The sequence below is a fragment of the Mytilus trossulus genome, chromosome 12 (genome assembly GCF_036588685.1).
Source record: "Mytilus trossulus isolate FHL-02 chromosome 12, PNRI_Mtr1.1.1.hap1, whole genome shotgun sequence".
NCBI classification, from domain to species: Eukaryota; Metazoa; Mollusca; class Bivalvia; order Mytilida; family Mytilidae; genus Mytilus; species Mytilus trossulus.
This window is the reverse complement of record NC_086384.1, coordinates 22,249,227-22,270,853: the sequence shown is the minus strand read 5'-3', so window position 1 is coordinate 22,270,853 and position 21,627 is coordinate 22,249,227. Positions and strand designations below refer to the sequence as shown.

General features: G+C 31.0%; 1 protein-coding gene across 3 annotated transcripts; it reads right to left on the bottom strand.

Annotated features, from left to right (window-relative positions):
- Positions 1–1,971: 1,971 nt before the first annotated feature.
- Positions 1,972–20,264, bottom strand: LOC134693300 (phosphatidylinositol N-acetylglucosaminyltransferase subunit A-like). Of its 3 annotated transcripts, none has more exons than XM_063554051.1 (13): positions 20,121–20,264; positions 19,005–19,066; positions 15,890–16,046; positions 14,831–14,953; positions 14,009–14,184; positions 13,576–13,691; positions 12,429–12,536; positions 11,206–11,312; positions 9,451–9,533; positions 7,741–7,826; positions 5,856–6,039; positions 4,484–4,583; positions 1,973–2,866 (listed from the first exon to the last, which is right to left on the bottom strand). In XM_063554051.1, the coding sequence occupies exons 2-13, from the start codon at positions 19,040–19,042 to the stop codon at positions 2,672–2,674; spliced, it is 1,473 nt and encodes a 490-aa protein (XP_063410121.1). In that variant the 5' UTR covers positions 19,043–19,066; positions 20,121–20,264; the 3' UTR covers positions 1,973–2,671. The 3 variants fall into 3 exon arrangements, with proteins under 3 accessions (XP_063410123.1, XP_063410121.1, XP_063410122.1); XM_063554052.1 differs by having other exon boundaries at positions 20,187–20,240; XM_063554053.1 differs by lacking the exon at positions 14,831–14,953 and having other exon boundaries at positions 1,972–2,866; positions 20,121–20,258.
- Between the last annotated feature and the right edge of the window lie 1,363 nt (positions 20,265–21,627).

Below are 21,627 nucleotides of genomic sequence, written 5' to 3'. Positions count from 1 at the left end.
AATTGACCTCCTTAAAAAGATTGGAACCCGCCCTCCAAACTTTTTGAATCCTCCCTTAGACCAATGACCCCACACTTGATACCTGTCTTCCCTTTGTAGTATGGAACCTTGTAGTACAATTTCAGAGAGATCCATACACTTAAACACAAGTTATGTAGAAAAATGCTTGTTTTGGCCCCTTATTCCTAAACGGTTGGGACCCACATCCCCAAAATCAATACCAACCTTCTTTTTGTGGTATTGAACCTTCTTTTTGAATTTCAAAGTGATTCATTCATGTAAGCTAAAATTATTGTCCAGAAAAAAATTTGTCTTTGGACGACACAGACATCTACAACAACGATTCAGAAGACGACCACATCATACCATTATACCATATCAAAAATTTTGGTGGTGGAATATGTTTCTCTAATGATTTTCAAATAATAAGCAGGCAAAATTTTTCATCTTTTCAAGTGATCTGCAAAAAGATGTGTTCTTTGTACGAGACGTCATCAGGCATGGTCGCCTTTTTTCATGCTGCCACAATAGGAAATTCAGAGGAAATCAAGAAAATTTGAAGTCATAATCGGATTTTAACCAATGAAGAACTGAGATCAAACGAACCACACATTGATTAAATTTGTTTATACAATGGGTGTAGATAGGGATAAATTGACGAAAAATTAAAGAAATACATTTATAATACAGAACCATCTTTTCAACAAAAAAATAATAGCCATCATACTATTATACAATCATGAAAATTGGAGGACAATTAAAAAGGTAATTTGGTTTACTCATACTCTTTCAATAGAAGACAAAATCTAATATTATGCAGTGTCAGAAATATTGCACTGAAAAAAAATTAATGACATAACAAAGGATGATTTGTTCTAAGGGTTCACTTAATTGCTTTTAAAGATCCAATCCAGGAAATGGAATATCCAAAGGTATACAGCAATGATATATTTCCACAACAAGTAAAAATCATTAGAGTCATTTCAGTGGTTAACATTCAATCTTCAACAAAAAAATATTTCTATGTCGTATATATAAATCTCTCCATTATCTAAAAAATTTTAAACAAAGCTTCAAATAGTATTTAACTCATTAACATTAAAATTCATCATTAACACTAAAATCTTAAACAGAAAAAAATGGCAAACATAGAAAAGAAAAAGTTATAGACTTTGAATTTTCTACTTCCTTTACATTAAATGTCAATAAAATAAATGGAATATCTATTAAAAAAGAAATTACTTTTCTCATTTTTCATGTCAGAGGCTTTTATAGCTGACTATGTATATCTCACATCTATAATTAAATATATCCCAGTCATTTGAAGATCTTTGAACTATGGTGGAGAGTTGTCCCATTAATAAATTGAGAAAGGAAATGGTGAATGTTTTAAAGCGACAACCACCCGACCATAGAGCAGACAACAGCCGAAGGCCACCAATTGGTCTTCAATGTAGCGAGAATTCCTTCACCCGTAGGTGTCCTTCAGCTTGCCCCTAAAAAATATGCATACTAGTTTAGTGATAATGGACGTCATACTAAACTCCGAATTATACACAAGAAACTAAAATTAAAAATCATACAAGACTAACAAATGCCAGACTGACTTGGGACAGGTGCAAAATATTCATACTACATCTCCACATTTTTGCTATTGACAAAAATCCTTAAAAGTGTTGCAATGAACATGATAAAATACCTTAACTACTCTGTAAAATAAATAGAGAATACAATATGATTTTTACAATATCATACCCGTATCAATCTGACACACCAACAATTAATTTGATATTCTGTAAAAAGTGCTCTATTTCATGTTATGTTTTAATTTTTCTTGAAAATCATTTTTGAAGAAGTTTTCTAAATCATAGAAAAATGTCTAAGACAGTACAAATGAATAATAATAAAAAAAAATAATAATTAATTACAACTTTTGATTTCTAAATAGCAAGCTTATCATAAGGTAAAACATAACAACAATAATAATTTTGTCTATTAATGGAGATGTATTCATCAGACCCAGTGTATTTGAATTACTATATATAATTACAGATGTTATAAAGTCAGTTAACATTTTTTGTAAATTCCAGTTATAAAATGTATAGCTATCAATGTCTCGATACTAATGTTAGCCTTAAGTTAAATGCATTTGTCTTTTGATTAATATAAAAGGACTCTTGTGTTTGTGACATAACAAGCACCCGTTGAAAATGCTATTTAAATTACAATGTTTTAAATTCATACTGCTATACTATCAGTACTGTTGAAAATGCTATTTAAATTACAATGTTTTAAATTCATACTACTATATTATCAATACTGTTGAAAATGCTATTTAAATTACAATGTTTTAAATTCATACTGCTATACTATCAGTACTGTTGAAAATGCTATTTAAATTACAATGTTTTAAATTCATACTACTATACTATCAGTACTGTTGAAAATGCTATTTAAATTACAATTTTTTAAATTCATACTACTATACTATCAGCACTGTTAAAAAGGCTATTCAAATTACAATGTTTTAAATTCATACTGCTATACTATCAGTACTGTTGAAAATGCTATTTAAATTACAATGTTTAAATTCATACTACTATATTATCAATAACATATGTAAGAATTATTAATTAAAATAATATAAAAACAAATCTATCACAGATAAACATCAAACTTCTTCTTTTGATTTTGTTCTCTTGCGATTTGATCGTCTTAAAATTTTTGATGAGGTCCCATTTGTTAAATTGTCTTCATTTTCTAATAATGTTCGTTTTTGTGACCTTTGTTCTTCTTTTGAAGTTTTCTGGTTTGCATTTCTCTTCAAAATATGTGATCTTTGTAGTTCCGGAGCAATTTCTATTTTCTGTAAATATGAAGTAAATAAATTGTAATTTAATTCAGAAATAAAGAATGCGGGTATACATCTATAAGGCAGCAATCCAACAACAATGAAACAACCAGCATTTTAAATGTCAATATTGTGAGGGGGTCGGAGGGGTCCTTATACCAAAATCCCATGCTTAAAAACATGAAATCTGAGGTCCTGAATTTAAAGAAGTTTGAATCCTGACATCCTGAAATTAAAAAAGAATTCCTGGATCCCAAAAGGATGAATCCTGAAATCCTGAGCTTAAAAACATCCGATCCTGACGTCCCAAAAAAGGTCCTGCCCATCCCCCCCATCAATATTTGACAAATGTTTGACAGGTGTCTATACAATGTAATACAGATACAGCCATTTAGGATGAAAATTGAGTGCAATGGTTTTCAGGATAGTGCACGTAGATATAACAAATGATAAGTTTTGAGTTTTTTAAAAGTTCTGTGTTTTAAATACATGTATAGTTTTTATCAAGAACATACAACAATATATATCAAACAATTGTTTATTTCGTGTTTAGTTAGAAAATCAATTGGATAAGGAAAAATAAATGCACACTAATATGTGATGTTCTGATAGTAAACAAAGCAAAGGCAGTGAAATATATAATGAAACATTCATTTCCCTTTGTTTCGGGAGATATGAAGATTTGCTCACCCTCGAAAAATCATATTTTCCTTTGGCTCAGCCCTTGTGAAATATGAATATTCTTGGGTGAACAAATCTTTATATCTCCCTCAGGCCAGGCACAATGAAAAACCATGTATAAAATTCTACCAAACAAAACAATATTATACAAACCTGACTAGGCTGAAAGATCTGTAGGAAACACATGAACCAGATATTTAATATACAAACCTGACTAGGCTGAAAGATCTGTAGGAAACACATGAACCAGATATTTAATATACAAACCTGACTAGGCTGAAAGATCTGTAGGAAACACATGAACCAGATATTTAATATACAAACCTGACTAGGCTGAAAGATCTGTAGGAAACACATGAACCAGATATTTAATATACAAACCTGGCTAGGCTGAAAGATTTGTAGGAAACACATGAACCAGATATTTAATATACAAACCTGACTAGGCTGAAAGATCTGTAGGAAACACATGAACCAGATATTTAATATACAAACCTGACTAGGCTGAAAGATCTGTAGGTAACACATGAACCAGATATTTAATATACAAACCTGACTAGGCTGAAAGATCTGTAGGAAACACATGAACCAGATATTTAATATACAAACCTGACTAGGCTGAAAGATCTGTAGGAAACACATGAACCAGATATTTAATATACAAACCTGGCTAGGCTGAAAGATTTGTAGGAAACACATGAACCAGATATTTAATATACAAACCTGACTAGGCTGAAAGATCTGTAGGAAACACATGAACCAGATATTTAATATACAAACCTGACTAGGCTGAAAGATCTGTAGGAAACTCATGAACCAGATATTTAATATACAAACCTGACTAGGCTGAAAGATCTGTAGGAAACACATGAACCAGATATTTAATATACAAACATGGCTAGGCTGAAAGATCTGTAGGAAACACATGAACCAGATATTTAATATACAAACCTGACTAGGCTGAAAGATCTGTAGGAAACACATGAACCAGATATTTAATACTGCAGCTATAACAAACAGCTTTCCAGACAGAGGTCCACAACTATAGTATCTGGATATAGAAAAATTAAAATATAAAAAAATACTAAATCCTGACATCCTGAAATTAAAAAAGAATTCCTGAATCCCAAAAGGATGAATACTGAAATCCTGAACTTAAAAACATCCAATCCCGACGTTTCAAAAACGGTCCTGCCGATCCCCCCTACCCATTATAAAAAAAATAATCAAACAATTAATGTATTAAAGGAACTATACTGGATTGTTTCTTTTAAAAAAGAAACCTTTGATAAGAGGTACTTACAATCAAACCTGTATTAAGTGGTTTATACTCATGAGAAGAATTAACAGGGAACTTTCAAGTGAGGTGAACTTTTTTTTAAAGTGCTAGTCTACCTAAGAATCAAGCAGTGGTGAAAACAAGACCAATAAAACCCACTCGGGTTGACATTAATTTATGTTCAAAATGTATAATGATGCAAAAATATACCATTTGATCCCTTGTCCTGTTCTGGTAATTGGAGATAAAAGTTGGTTACAATGCACTAGAAATTAACAATTAAGGGGAGCTTACTCTGTAATTTGCTATCATTCTAACCAAAGTTTATCTAAAGATTTCTCAAGTTACCAGACACGCAGACACTAAAGACCTACCATTTCTAACTCAGGATGAGTGTTACTTCAAAATAGGATGGCTAGGTAGGTGGGTTTTTTTCAGCCATGTTTTGATTTTTTTTCAAAATTGCCTGATTCTTACAAAGACTGGCACTTAAATATAACAACTTCACCTGTGATTGGGATTGCTTAAATTATTTTAGTGTAAAATTGGTAGAGTTATCCTTCTTATGCCAGTGAAATAAAAAATGGCAGATTCCAGCTTTGTAAATTGGAGGAAGCTTTCAAAATTTGGTAATTTTCATGCAGAAATAAGTCAGTAATATTGTTTTTAAAACCTGAAAGGAGTAGAACACAAGGAATTCATGAATTTACTTCCAATCTCAGTTATAAACAAGTTTGCTGTTGTCTGTTCTATGGTCGGGTTGTTGTCTCTTTGAAACATTCCTCATTTCCATTCTCAATTTTATTAAATCCTCATTTTGACATTGATACTAAACACATATAATGTTTGGTCATGGTTAAATTGATAGTTAAAAATATATTAAAATAAATGCTTTTAAAAATAATCAAGATACTGTGCTCAAATAAGGTGACTGCTGAAAAGAGTCAAATTATGAAGAGAAAGTGTTTGGGACGTTCGGAAAGTGACTATCACCTGACCAATCTGAGGTGGTCGTAAAGGCAGGTACCTTATGATATACTTTACCTAGATAATCTCTCTTTGGTTTCTCTCTCCACTAAATCTGCCACCCTTTTGTAAACTCTCTCTGTTCTATGTGCCACATCTCTCCATGTGTATAGTAATTTTATTCTATTATGTGCTACAAATGGAGGAACATTCTTTCCTGCCCTTTTGTCAGCTATAGCTCTCTCTAATTCTTCTCTTAAACCTATAATATCCATATACAAGGGTAAGATACAAATCAATGTTTCAATTTTACTGTGTGTATTTTTATGCGTTTACTTTTCTACATTGGCTTGAAGTATAGGGAAGTGTGGTGATCTCGAAAAAAAAACCATGTTTAACCCAGCCGCATTTTTGCTCCTGTCGAAAGTCAGGAGCCTCTGATCTTTGTTAGTCTTGTATGATTTTTAATTTAAGTTTCTTGTGTATAATTGATAGTTTAGTATGACGTCCACTATCAATGAACTTGTATATATATACTGAAGCACACCTCCGGGTGCGGGAATTTCTCGCTGCATTGAAGACCTGTTGGTGACCTTCTGCTGTTGTCTGTTCTATGGTCGGATTGTTGTCTCTTAAACACATTCCCCCCTCCCATTCTTAATTTCATTTCTGTAAATTGGAATTTGTCCTCTGCAAATATCAGGATATAAATATATGATATATAATTTAATAATTGCAAGAAATATGTAAATAAACAAAGACAATAATGAAAGATTTGTATAATGAAAGAATAAGACAATGATAAAGATGAAACTTGCATAAACCAGGAATTCATAATACCACATAACTTTTTACCTCAAATTTGAATTAGTAAACTTACATAGCATATATAAAACAAATGTATCAGGCAATTTTAATTTCTCAATCATCAACATCAGTTACAAGTCACATTTTTGTTATATACCTCAGAGCTTACAACTATTAATTTGTAAATATCCAACTGGAGATTGTCTAACAACAATAACCTTTTCTCTCTAGTAAGTTTTAAGCAATAATCATAAATCGTTTTTCAGACATGGTGCGACATGTGAAAAAAAAAAACTGTTTTAGTTATAAAGTCCCGTAACTCAAAAAGTTTAAATCTTATTTCACCAAAAATTATAAAGACCATTTGATCATCATAAGAAACAAATATGTTAAGTTTCATGAAATTTGGATAAGAGGTTCTCAAGTGACAGTGCGACATATGGATGCCAGACAGACAGACAGACAAACTCAGCACAATTGTATATCATGATAAGTACCGTCACAGGCGTATAAAAATGGTTGGTTTTGGTCCCTAATTCCTAATCTATTGGGACCTTCATCCCCAAAATCTATCCCAACAGTCGTTTTGTGGTTTTGAACCTTCTAAATATTTTTCATAGAGATCGATTCACTTGACCTAAAGTTATTGTCTGGAAATCAAATGTGTCTTCAGACAAAGCACAGATGATAACATCATGGTATTATACAGACCCAATTTTTTTTATGGCCATATAAAAGGCTTCAAACTATCTCTCTATGGTGCAAAAATGCCATTGTTTTGGCATCTTATGTGAATATCTTTTTTAACTCATCAGTAAACTATATCTTTTATTATTTTTTTCAATAAGCTGTACTTAAACTTGACAATTGTCAAATTTAAGTAATTTCTGTAATTTAGTTCTTTTTTCATATGGATATTACCTCTATTTCTCCTATTTGTTCAACAGAAAAAAAGTATCTGAACAGAAAGAATTGCCAAATCCTATATTTTAAAAAAAAGTATTTATACCTTCAAGCCCCCTTAATCTAAAGTTCAACAAAAGCTTCAAAGTGTCAGATACAAGTTAGATAAGAGTCTTGTTTAAATTTTGTGAATTTTTACTAACTTTGATCATTTGGTTCAGCAAGGTAGATAAGGTCTGGGGGTAATACTTACTTTGATCATTTGGTTCAGCAAGGTATATAAGGTCTGGTGGTAATACTTCCGGTACTCCTCCTACTTTAGTACTCACAACCTGCAAACTTATAAAATTTAAAATGTTATAGAACAAATACTGATGAGGTCAATATTTAGAGAAAAGCTTGTCAGAGCTTTAATATGTTTAAATTGTTTGTCAATATGCCAAATCAAAATCTATTTAGTTACTTACTGTTAATATTTTAATTCCTTGTTTCACATATAAAATATAAATTTGAATAAATGTCTTATTAAGATGTGATAAAACATTACATTTAAAACATATTTCTTTTTTATGTGGTAAAAGTGCCTTTTCAAATATTAAATAACAAGAATATGTCCATAGTACACAGATGCCCCACTTGCATTATCCTTTTTCTATGTTCTGTGAACTGTGAAATTGTGGATAAAACTCTAATTTGGCATTAAAATTAGAAATATTATATCACAGAGAACATGTGTTCTAGTTTTCAAGTTCATTAAATCCATGACCAAAAACTTTAATCTGAAGCAGGACAGACGAACAAATGAATGGACAAATAGACCAGAAAACATAATGCTCCTCTACTATTGTAGGTGGGGCATAAAATTCTGTTTTAGTGTAAGATTGTTTTTTTTTTGTACACTTGTATTTTCTATTGATGTTCTTAAGAATTCATTAATATCAAATTGACGATATAACTGATTGTGAAGTTTAAATATTTTTTTATTTTTTTTACTTTAAAATGTTTTTTTGAATATAATGCTTCTAACTGTAAATATGTTTTAAACTTAAACAGTGTGTCTACTTGTACTGTTATCTCTGAGCTCAATGTGTCATTTATATTATATCTACTTCTTTATCAAATAGTACTTCTTTTAATATCAGGTATAAAGTGTCAGTATCTTATCATAAGCATCGAAAGGGTGATGATTCCTAGCTTGTCAAAAATATTTATTTAAAGAAAAAACAAGTCAGAAAAAGTTATATTTGTTAGATTTTCACAAACTTATACTAACAATGATAACTCTCCCATGATTTTTTTTTTTTTAAATGTGTATAAGATTTTATAATTATTTGTTTCACATAAACAGAAGCTTAAGCTCCATATATTTTTTTTTTCGACGTAGTATAGTTTCGGTTTGTGCCCTTTGAACTTAAGGACACTTATCTATGGCATCAGAATATGCATGCTCGATAATCCTTTCTGTGATTGGACAAAATGCTGTCATGGTGGGTTATTTGGATGTGTTTGAAAAAACGTCTCGTTAATTATATCGTGATGGAAAGCAATTGAAAACTATAAATATTTGAACTAGATCTTACAAAGATTTATATTTTCATTAAAATAATTGTTTCTTCAATAGCTCTTTGCATCCATGACAGCTGTTTATTCGGGACAATTATATAATTTTTAATGTAAACTTTGTTGTACGAACGAACATGACTTTTAAAATGCACCTACACATGTGAGATTTCCGCAGAGTTTTGGTGAATGTAAACAGAAAGATAAGAGGACCAAAAACACAAATAGAGAAAACGTTATTTAAATGGTAAATCCATTATTTAAATAAAATCGGAATATTCACAGATGGAGATCTAATTGAAGAGGTTCTGCATTGTGCTTCTGAAGGTTATCAAAATGATAGTTTTAAACATATACTCAAATTTATATACGTCTTTTTAAAGATAGTTCTTGTTTAACATACCCACAACATGCTGCCTCTACAATAGCAATACAGAAAGCTTCTGTCAGTGAAGTGTTGATTAAGATATCTCCCTGTACTAAAACCTACAAAGAAACGTCAAACTTTATTACCTTCATTGTTCAAGTATTATTCAGTGTCCTTTTAATTTATACATGTTTCTATTAGCATGAAAAACACTTTGGATAAACTGTGGATTCATTAATATTTGTTATCTTAATGTAAATACTTTCACATATATGTGTGAAGTTTTAGATGAATGTAAAGTAAATATTTTACGAAAAAAAAAAAAAATATTTTTACCTAAGTTTTATTCATCATGTTGAAAATACTCTAAAATCATAGTTATTAGTTTTAAAAATACAGTATTTCAAGGTATTGTTGGATTTTTAAGAAAATGTATATATATTTTGTGCAATGTGTCTCATAAGCCAAATGATATGGCTGGGTATTGATTGTTCTATGTATGTTTTAATATTGTTGTATGATATGTAGGTCAATCAATATGTGACACAATAATAAAATAGATTATTATTATTTATAATTATTTAGAAATATTGTTTTTATATATGCACTCCCTATTATGAAGAAATTTGAAAGAAACAAAAAAATTAGTTGACGGTCGACCCTCTGTTTATCAGCATAAATGACGTCATTGAACAATCTTATCTTACTGTGATGTCATAAAACATGCATTGTGTCATAGGAAATCTACAGGAAAATGCACAAATTTTGTAGTAGTCTATGAAATATTATTGTAAAAATGTTTTAACAAATTCTACTTATTAACCAGTTATCATATTTGTTTTTTCGTTCATTTTTTCATATAAATAAGGCTGTTAGTTTTCTCGTTTGAACTGTTTCACATTGTCTTATTAGGGCTTTTTATAGCTGACTTTGCGGTATGAGCTTTGCTCATTGTTGAAGGCCGTACGGTGACCTATAGTTGTTAATGTCTGTGTCATTTTGGTCTCTTGTGGACAGTTGACTCATTGGCAATCATACCACATCTTCTTTTTATATATCAAATGATTTTTTAAATAAACAAACCCTATCTTGACTTACATCCCTGACTTTTCTGTGCTCTAACATGCCAAGCATTATGACTCATTCTAAACACCTCTGTTCTTATCTTTACTTACATCCCTGACTTTTCTGTGCTCTAACATGCCAAGCATAATGACTCATTCTAAACACCTCTGTTCTTATCTTTACTTACATCCCTGACTTTTCTGTGCTCTAACATGCCAAGCATAATGACTCATTCTAAACACCTCTGTTCCTATCTTTACTTACATCCCTGACTTTTCTGTGCTCTAACATGCCAAGCATAATGACTCATTCTAAACACCTCTGTTCTTATCTTTACTTACATCCCTGACTTTTCTGTGCTCTAACATGCCAAGCATAATGACTCATTCTAAACACCTCTGTTCTTATCTTTACTTACATCCCTGACTTTTCTGTGCTCTAACATGCCAAGCATAATGACTCATTCTAAACACCTCTGATCTTATCTTTACTTACATCCCTGACTTTTCTGTGCTCTAACATGCCAAGCATAATGACTCATTCTAAACACCTCTGTTCTTATCTTTACTTACATCCCTGACTTTTCTGTGCTCTAACATGCCAAGCATTATGACTCATTCTAAACACCTCTGTTCTTATCTTTACTTACATCCCTGACTTTTCTGTGCTCTAACATGCCAAGCAGTATGACTCATTCTAAACACCTCTGTTCTTATCGTTACTTACATCCCTGACTTTTCTGTGCTCTAACATGCCAAGCAGTATGACTCTATCATGTAACTCATGTTTCTCTCTAACTTCCTCTAATAAAATTCTCTTAGGACCATCTCCACCTTTAAAATAATAAAACATAATAATGAATATGACCTATCGAAATTAGACTTTTTACTAGGTTTGTACTTACAAGTCCCACACAACTGCTGCCACATGTGGAGCAGGATCAATTTACCCTTCCATACCACCTTATATCTGCCACAGTTTTTGGATGGATTCATGTTACCTAGTCTTTATTGGTATGCCCTTGATTTGGAATGTTTGTCAGATTTTCAGAATCCTCTGGTTTTATCCATTCGAATGCCTTTAAAAAATTTGCCAATTGACTCTGATTTTTCTTTTGATAAATCTATTATATGTATAATGATAAGCCATCTGTAAAAGTCTTTTAAAATTTAAATTATTTGTCAATAGTTTTTGAGAACTTAAACTTGTCAATGATAAAGATATGAAAAGTCAAGAGGGAAAAAAAAAGTCGCCAAAATTACAATGGCTAATATCCTGAAAACAAGCACTTTGACCTGTATTTTTTTTTTTGCTCTTTAATTTTGATTCTTTTATTAATCCCCTATCAGTATATACTAGTGTTTTGAAAATTAATTATTCTGAAACTGTCATGTTTTGAGTATTATTGTTTGTCTATTTGTTTTTTCCTTTTTTCGCCATTGTGTTGTCAGTTTGTTATCAATTTATGAGTTAGAATGTTTTTCTGGCATCTCCCTTCTTTTACAGATTACTGTAGTATACAAAGAACTATGTAAATAAAAATTTACATCTCATGCTGTATCATGCCTAATATAATATCCCTTGAAGAAATTTTAAACAAATATTAAAGGTTGTCATAATATCATGTCATATGTTTTTTAAATAGACTTTTAATCATATGTATATAAACAAATTTATGGATAGGGATGTTAAGATTACAATATAATACACATAACATATTTCTATTCCTATATGAAAATATGAATAGTTGGTTAGACAAATTTTGACCTCAAATACAGCTACTTTTCATGTAGCATGCATGAATGTCCATATTTTCAATTCTTAAAAAAAGATTATCGCAATTTTTTCAACATAAACTTTACAAAAGGCAAGTGCTCTAAATGGATAAGGTAAATAACATCCTTATGTAGAATATTTAAGGAAATTAATCTTGCTAAATATTCACTCACCTATAATAAACTGTACATCCGGGTGAGTTTGGCAAACATCAGGGATAATTCCTGCCAGCAAATCCATTCCTTTTCTGTATACTAGTCTACTAACTACAACTATTGTTACTGAAATGTAAAACAGTGTATATATGGTTAAACATATGGATGCAAATTGAAAGATATCAATAAAAATTTACAAGAATGGAATCAATATAAAATAAGGAGATGTGGTATGATTGCCAATGAGACAACTATCCACCATGGTTCAAATGAAGTGGATGTAAGCAATTATAGGCAACTGTAACCCTTCAGGAATTTATATTCTAATCAAAGCTGATTTTAAATTTGTCATTTAGGCATTATGGTTTCTATAGTGCGGCATTTGAGATAATACTTTCTCATATATTCTTTTAAATGTGCAGAGAAATAAGGGATTCCTTTACTGGGAGACGTATATTAGTAGTTTCAAAATCCTCATGTTTAAAGCAACAGAGAATTATAATGCACAGGATTTTAACAACCATTGATTTACTATAAAATTGAGAATGGAAATGGGGAATGTGTCAAAGAGACAACAACCGGAACAAATAAAAAAACAACAGCAGAAGGTCACCAACAGGTCTTCAATGTAGCGAGAAATTCCCACACCCCGAGGCATCCTTCAGCTGGCCCCTAAATAAATATATACTAGTTCAGTGATAATGAACGCCATACTAATTTCCAAATTGTACACAAGAAACTAAAATTAAAATAATACAAGACTAATAAAGGCCAGAGGCTCCTGACTTGGGACAGGCGCAAAAATGCGGCGGGGTTAAACATGTTTGTGAGATCTCAACCCTCCCCCTATACCTCTAACCAATGTAGAAAAGTAAACGCATAACAATACCCACATTAAAATTCAGTTCAAGAGAAGTCCGAGTCTGATGTCAGAAGATGTAACCAAAGAAAATAAACAAAATGACAATAATAGATAAATAACAACAGACTACTAGCAGTTAACTGACATGCCAGCTCCAGACTTCAATTAAACTGACTGAAAGATTATGATTTCATCATATGAACATCAGGCACAATCCTTCCCGTTAGGGGTTTAGTATCATACCATCATAACATATATGAGAATAACATAACCTGTGTCATGCCAACAACTGTTTTTACATACTTTTGCCAGGATGTCGTTTGCTAGGATCTGGCACAAACATAGTTGCATCAACAGCATTTGGTATTACAGAAACTTCTTTTGGATCAAGTCCTGCTCTTAACACTGTATTCTCTTTACTGAAATATACAAATATGTATACTGTCAAAAAACTTCTCTTAAGGTTCAGTAATGTTTTTATAACTGCTTTCTTTTTCACTATGAAAACATCTTTGTAGAATTGAGTCCTCTATCTGATACTGTGTTGTTTACTATAATGTTAGATTAATTTCTTTATTTTGTTAACCATATCTCTATAACTAAAAAAAACAAATATTTGGTACAAAAAATGTAAAATCACAAAAATACTGAACTTAGAGGAAAATCAATTCAGAAATTCATTGATTTTGGTAAAATTTTCATCCAAATTATTCGAATTAAATAATTATTATAATACCTTGTGTGGGAAACACATATCACATGATTACAATCAGCCAATGAAAACTGCAGAATTTTATTTGTGAGTATTGAACTGGCATCAGCAAATCCAAACAAAGAATGGTCTGTAAATACCGTCTTCAGTCCCATGGTCCTCGCATGGAACATCGTCTCGTGGGCTAATGTGGAAAATGCCTGGAAAGAAATTATAAGTCAAGGCCTAAAATAAGAAAATGTTTGTTTCTCCAATCCCAACCGACCCTACAAAAACATTCCGACTTATATAATTTTATTGTCAAAACTAAGTCAAATATTATTTTATTGATTTCTGATTTTCAGGCTTGCCAGATCAACCGATATTGTTCCAGTTTTTTGGAAAAAATAAAATTAATTCCCTACCTACCTACCCACACCTGGCTTGGCAGGGTTGGGATTGGGGAAACAAACAATATATTAATTTAGGCCCAATATGTAGGATTGCAATATTCTTGAATTAAACAGCCATCTGACTCTATTAGACATAAAGAAAATATCTCCATAGATAATATCAAAAGACTGTATGAAATTGAAATATGGTTCTTGCATTAAATTTATTATTATAGACCTAGATAATCTTCACTGCCCCAGCTCACTACCCAAATTTGTACTTGATCTTATTTTGTGGTAATTCAGCATTTTTTTCATTTATAGAGGGGAATTACTCTAGAAAAAGTGATGCCACCAAAACTCAAGTTGCATTATTTGGATAAATAAAAACCTCATAAAAAAAAATTCTGAAATTGCCATTCTTCATTTTAAGTAAAGATGTCAAGTGAATGGTCATCAAAATATATTAACTTACAGAATGGCCATGTACTATGGTGATTTGTTCCTTGATGAGAATGTTCCTCACCAAAGGAAATGTGATATATATGGTTGGTAGTATACATTGATTATAAAAGGCTGGAAATGGCAAATAATAAACCTGCAAAAATTAAAAAAACATCAAATAGAAAATAGATAATTATAACATGAACTACTAACTGGCTAAATGTATACCCACAGCTTATAAAGTCATCAATATTGTTAGTTATTGATTGAAAGACCAAGCAGTTGAATATAAAAGAAACTTTAGTAGAAAAAAATATGATACATTTAAATTATAGTGATATTACCTATAGCTACATGTAGCTACACAATGACATTTGAGAAGTCCAATTTCATTTTACCAATGACCAATTTCCTCAAGTTTATATACATGTATGATGCTACATATTTTGTGTAATTGATGTTGATTTTTTTATAATAACTTGGTTTTTGCATTTAGTGAGAAACCATGCTATGAAAAAAATATTGCATTTTCAAAATCTTTACCCTATACATTTTCTTTCTCCATGAAACATTTTTGTGTTCTATTTACTATTGATCTTGAAATTGTACCAGAAGAGTTTGAATCGATGTTTAACCTCAGTCACAGTATCAAACCATTAGCAAACCATAATATAGATCATAATACTTAAAAGCTTTGTTCACATGAGATTGAGATCTCTCAAAAATGATTAACTCTGCTGCAATGTTTGCTCCTTTCCCAAGTCAGGAGCCACTGGCCTTTATTAGTCTTGTATGTTTTTGTAAATTTGGTTCATTTTTATGTTTTATTATGACTTCCATTTTCACTGAACTATTAAGTACACATTTCTGTTTAGGGGCCAGCTGAAGCCAGCCTCTAGGTGCAGGAATAAAGTATTCTTATATTCTTACATGTATCTTGATATAATTACACAATACCAGAGCTTAATTGATGTATATTTTGTACCATACATTGTATACCTAATTTAAAATATTTTGTTTTGAAATTTGTTGTGAAGGAAATTAGGCAGTTATAATATTCATTTTGAAAGTGCTTGTAAATATTTTATACCTTTAAACCATTTGTGAGGTATCTTACTCCTTTTCGGTCACCATAGAAATGTGTCATGATAATGACCTTGTGACCTTTCTCCAACAGACACTGAGACAGCTGATAGATGTGACTTTCCACTCCTCCCATGTTTGGGAAGAAGAAATCTGATACCATACTGAAATTAAAAATTGTTTTAAAATAGTCATTGCTCTTTGTTGAAGGCCATACAGTGACCTATAATTGTTAATTTCTTTGTCATTTAGTCTCTTGTGGAGAGTTGTCTCATTGGCAACCATTCCACATCTTCTTTTTTTATATTTTCAAAAGAACCAATACAGACAATTGATATATATTGTTTTAAATGAAGGGTTTCACTTCATAAACATAGAAATTTATTGTTCTGTACTTGTAATATTTCCCATCAATCTACATGTATACATCAAATGTTGAAAATTATGAAATTAACTTTGTATGATATTTTTTCAATTCTTATTTTCTATATCAGAAATAATGACGGTCTACAATGTTAATTCAAGAACTACATTTTCTAAACCATTAATAAAGCTAATATAGTTTTCACATGTGTAATAAATACTGGAATTTAACACATTTTAAAAAATCTGTTACATTTTAGTCTAGATCTTTCTAATGACCAAATATAAATAAACTTCATGTACATCATTATACTGTGGATTCATTTATTTTAATGGCTACCAATTTTAGTGGATTGAGGAAAACTTGCATTTTTGTTGATATTTGATTTGAAATTTTCAAAAAGTCTGCATATAATCATGTAGCAAATTTGTAATTTGTTGAACTTTTAAAATCGTGGTTACCTTGTACCCACCAAATCCACTTAAATTGGTAACCAATGAATAATAATGAATCCACAGTATAATGTACATGCACATTTGTATTACAAAATGTACTTGCACAAATAGTGAGAGGAAAAGATCAGCAGTGGCCCTGTAGCAAAAGCTATTGAATTTGTAATATGTCCCTAGTACTTAAGTTAATCTATAAGTTTGTCAGGTAATAGGGTCCTTAGATGCAAAATATTTGATTTTTCCCTTGTTGGTAGATTTGTAACTAACTCAAAAGGGTGAAAACAGAAAACTGACTTTATTTTCAGTCATTATATTGTAAAAATGTGCAAGACAAAAACCATTTACAACCAGATGCTCCGCAGGGCGTAGCTTTATACGACCGCAGAGGTTGAACCCTGAACGGTTGGGGCAAGTATGGACACAACATTCAAGCTGGATTCCGCTCTAAATTTGGATTGTGATTAAATAGTTGACACAGCATAGGTTTCTGACACAGAATGAATGTATTCAAATGAACTTAAAATTTTTGTTTTCTCTTAGAGCAATTCACTATGCTGTTGAATATTAATCCTCTCAAAAAATGTTTGAAGAAATTTTCTTTTTATTTATGAAATTTCAAATGAGAAAAATTGAATCCAATTTTTTAATCACATCCCCCTTTCCCTTATTCCAAAACTAATTTCAATTAAAATATTCTAATGGAGTTTGCAACAATTACTACTCATTTAAATACATCATAAAATATTAAGATGTAAAAAAACTTCTTGTTATCACTGAATGGTAAAGATTATTTAAATTTATCAGTTGGTAGTAAAAAGTGAATATACATTGTATATTGTATATAACAAAGATTTAAGTTGATTCTGGACAAAGAAAGATAACTCCAATTAAAAAAAATTCTTGCAGATATTTCTTGCTTACTATACTGGACAAAGAAAGATAACTCTTAATTAAAAAAAAAATTGCTATTTCACAATATTGTGAAATTAGATATTTCTTGCCATTGCACAATACTGTGCAATTGAAAAGACTTGCTATTGCACAATACTAAATATAATAATTTTAGATCCTGATTTTGACCAACTTGAAAACTGGGCCCATAATCAAAAATCTAAGTACATGTTTAGATTCAGCATATCAAAGAGGCCCAAGAATTTATTTTTTGTTAAAATCAAACTTAGTTTAATTTTGGACCCTTTGCACATTAATTTAGACCAATTTTAAAACTGGACCAAAAATTAAGAATCTACATACACAGTTAGATTTGGCATATCAAAGAACCCCAATTATTCAATTTTTGATGAAATCAAACAATGTTTAATTTTGGACCTCGATTTGGGCCAACTTGAAAACTGGGCCAATAATCAAAAATCTAAGTACATTTTTAGATACAGCATATCAAAGAACCCCAAGGTTTCAATTTTTGTTAAAATCAAACTAAGTTTAATTTTGGACCCTTTGGACCTAAATGTAGACTAATTTGAAAACGGGACCAAAAATTAAGAATCTACATACACAGTTAGATTCGGCATATTAAAGAACCCCAATTATTCAATTTTGATGAAATCAAACAAAGTTTAATTTTGGACCCTTTGGGCCCCTTTTTCCTTAACTGTTGGGACCAAAACTCCCAAAATCAATACCAACCTTCTTTTTATAGTCATAAACCTTGTGTTTAAATTTCATAGATTTCTATTTACTTATACTAACGCTATGGTGCGAAAACCAAGAAAAATGCTTATTTGGGTCCCTTTTTGGCCCTAATTCCTAAACTGTTGGGACCGAAACTCCCAAAATCAATACCAACCTTCCTTTTGTGGTCATAAACATTGTGTTTAAATTTCATTGATTTTTATTTACTTTAACTAAAGTTATTGTGCGAAAACCAAGAATAATGCTTATTTGGGCCCTTTTTTGGCCCCTAATTCCTAAACTATTGAAACCAAAACTCCCAAAATCAATCCAAACCTTTCTTTTGTGATCATAAACCTTGTGTCAAAATTTCATAGATTTCTATTAACTTAAACTTAAGTTAAAGTGCGAAAACCAAGAAAATGCTTATTTGGGCCCTTTTTGGCCCCTAATTCCTAAAATGTTGGGACCAAAACACCCAAAATCAATACCAGCCTTCCTTTTATGGTCATAAACCTTGTGTTAAAATTTCATAGATTTCTATTCACTTTTACTAAAGTTAGAGTGCGAAAACTAAAAGTATTCGGACGACGACGACGACGACGACGACGCCAACGTGATAGCAATATACGACGAAAATTTTTTCAAAATTTGCGGTCGTATAAAAAACATACCATACATTATGTCTTCTTAATGATAAACAATTACTCATCTCATCCTTAATCTATACATTTACCTGAAAATAAAAGGATCAGTCATTATATTAAAGTATTATACATGTACATACAGTTATATATTGATATGCACCTGTTACATAAAAAATGTCATCAATGTTACAATATTTCAACAATAATTTATCTATTTATCCATTTAAATCATATTATTTAAAACTAAATGTATTTATACTGGTTTGTGTTAAGCAATGTTTAATGCTAAGCATGGTAGAGGCAAGAAAACAAGATCCTATCAGATAGCCAGACAGCGGTTGACATCTTGACTCTCAACTGGAAGTCATCAAACTACATACATGTAGACACTATTGCAGACATTAAAGAAAGCATTGGGACCCTCCTGAAAGGCGGCATACAAACTAACCTATCTTGGTTCCCAGGCCATGCTAATATAGCCAGGAATGAGTTAGCAGACCAGTTAACAACAGATGCAGTACAGAGGCCTCAAATCTAAATGACCAGTATATACGTATAACGTCATAACAATGTCTGATAAATGTGAAAAATGCAGTGAAGATGTCAACCAAACTAAAATTGCAAAATATATGGACTAGAAGTGAAACTGGGAGACAACTACAAAAAATAGTTCCTATTGCAGGCAAGACCCATCAACTTGATTACCCAAACCAAAGTATTGGGCGTATTGGGAGAATCATGTCTGACATACATGTACGAAAGAACTGCAGATATACATTTAATTGGAGAGTGTGTAAAAAGTTCAAGGTGATTTAAACATTCATTTATCCCTGAAACCCCCCCTGATCATGTGCCTAACAAATTAACCAATAAAGACTGTGTGCAAATACTATCGGAGAAATTTAGTATCTGAGGATGAAATAATCCAGCACAAACATGACAAAGTCATTTAGAGAACAATTGTGTCATAATATTGATCTAAGGATCAGGAGATTGTTTAAGGCATTAGTTTTTGATGCCGAAATTGAGTATCATATTGTAACTGGATAGCATAATGTTAAAGAATATAAAATGGTTTTCATAGTTTAAAACCTGTGCTGGGGCTCACATTTTTCTTAAAATAATGTTAGCATTTGCCCATACCAATGCATATAAAAGCTCATTTGGAAATTGCAGATGAGATCGTGCTCATATATTGAATAATATAACCCTTCAGAGTTTCATGGTTTCTGTGTATCCTAATATTTCCATCCAAAAAAATATCAGAAACTTATCGAAACCGGAAATTTACACATCATTAAAATATCCGGATTGAGGACGGAGTATTCATCCAAATTCCGACTTTTGTCTGACCTATTTATTTCTTTGATTCCTTTAGTTTTATCGTCTAGTTGCTAGCTTCGGGCATTTGTCTGTTTATAGCTATTTGTTGAATCCATTAGTCGTTTTTATACTGATATTTTCATTTTTTTAATGCTCGGGTGGCATATTGATAGTAAAAAAAATATCAGAACAGTAAATAGAAAAAGTATTAAAAAAATGCCCCCGAGGTCATATGTTATAGGACTATTGAATCCATCTGAGCCCGGACTTCTATGGCAAGCCGTTTTATTATTAATTCTAAGTTCATGATATCTCATATGATATATATAAGATATCATATATAAATTATTCTCTTATGGTTGGGGCCTGTTATCTATTTCTCGCATGAATAGATAATTCTCGTATCACACTGTCCGGAGTGTGATACGAAAAAGTGATACGAAAATGCGTTAATTTGATTGGCCAACGAAACCTCCTGAACCGATATTGCGGCATTTTCATTGGCTATTATTCAGGTCATTGTTGACAGTTAAAGGTCACAATGATGTACATTTCCTCCATTGCAACGGAGATAAGCGATTTCTTCAATAATATAGAAAATACGCACACTTTTCACCTTATTTTATATTCTTATTCAAATATTATAACATTCTGAAGCGTACAAAATGTTTAAAAAAGTCTTGTTGAAGATTGACGACGAACAGGACATATGACGTCACAATGCAGTTATGTTCAAGCGACTGGGTCGACGTTTCGCGGATTTTTTTTATTAAGCACAACAAGCATGTTTACCATAAGAGAAATAGGTTTCACAACTCGGGAGAATTAGATATCGTTTGATATCAACTCTCTTTATTTAATTCAAATAGTAATAACAAACTCGCCACAGGCTCGTTTATTATTATATTGAAATTAAATAACTCGAGTTGATATCAAGCGATATCTAATTCTCACTCGCTATGAAACCTATAAATATAGTTTATAAGATTGTATCTACGATATCTACAAAGTATAAGACATTTTACATAATAATATTGTTTATATGAGATATATTATGTACACCTTATATGATATATATATCCTATAGTTTATCAGATATCGTATATATATTCTAAAAGATATTTTATAAACAATATTATATGAGATATCTTATAAATTGTATAAGAAACATGATCTAATAAGTTATATAAGATATCATATAAACCATATTTGATTTTCACATGATAAACATATGATGTTTCACTAAACTGGTAGGTTTGCGTTATAGCATATACCAGTAACTGTTAGCCTGTGTCCTTTGTTAATTTGTTTTGTCATTTAAATTTTG

Excerpts from the sequence above, each read along its gene's own strand:
- LOC134693300 (XM_063554051.1), bottom strand. The coding sequence starts at position 19,042 with ATGAGTAATTGTTTATCATTAAGAAGACATAATGTATG. Across the intron at positions 14,185-14,830 it reads CCATAGTACATGGCCATTCT|GCATTTTCCACATTAGCCCA; the intron begins GTAAGTTAATAT and ends ATTTCTTTCCAG. Across the intron at positions 9,534-11,205 it reads AGCACAGAAAAGTCAGGGAT|GTTTTAGTACAGGGAGATAT; the intron begins GTAAGTAACGAT and ends GTTTCTTTGTAG.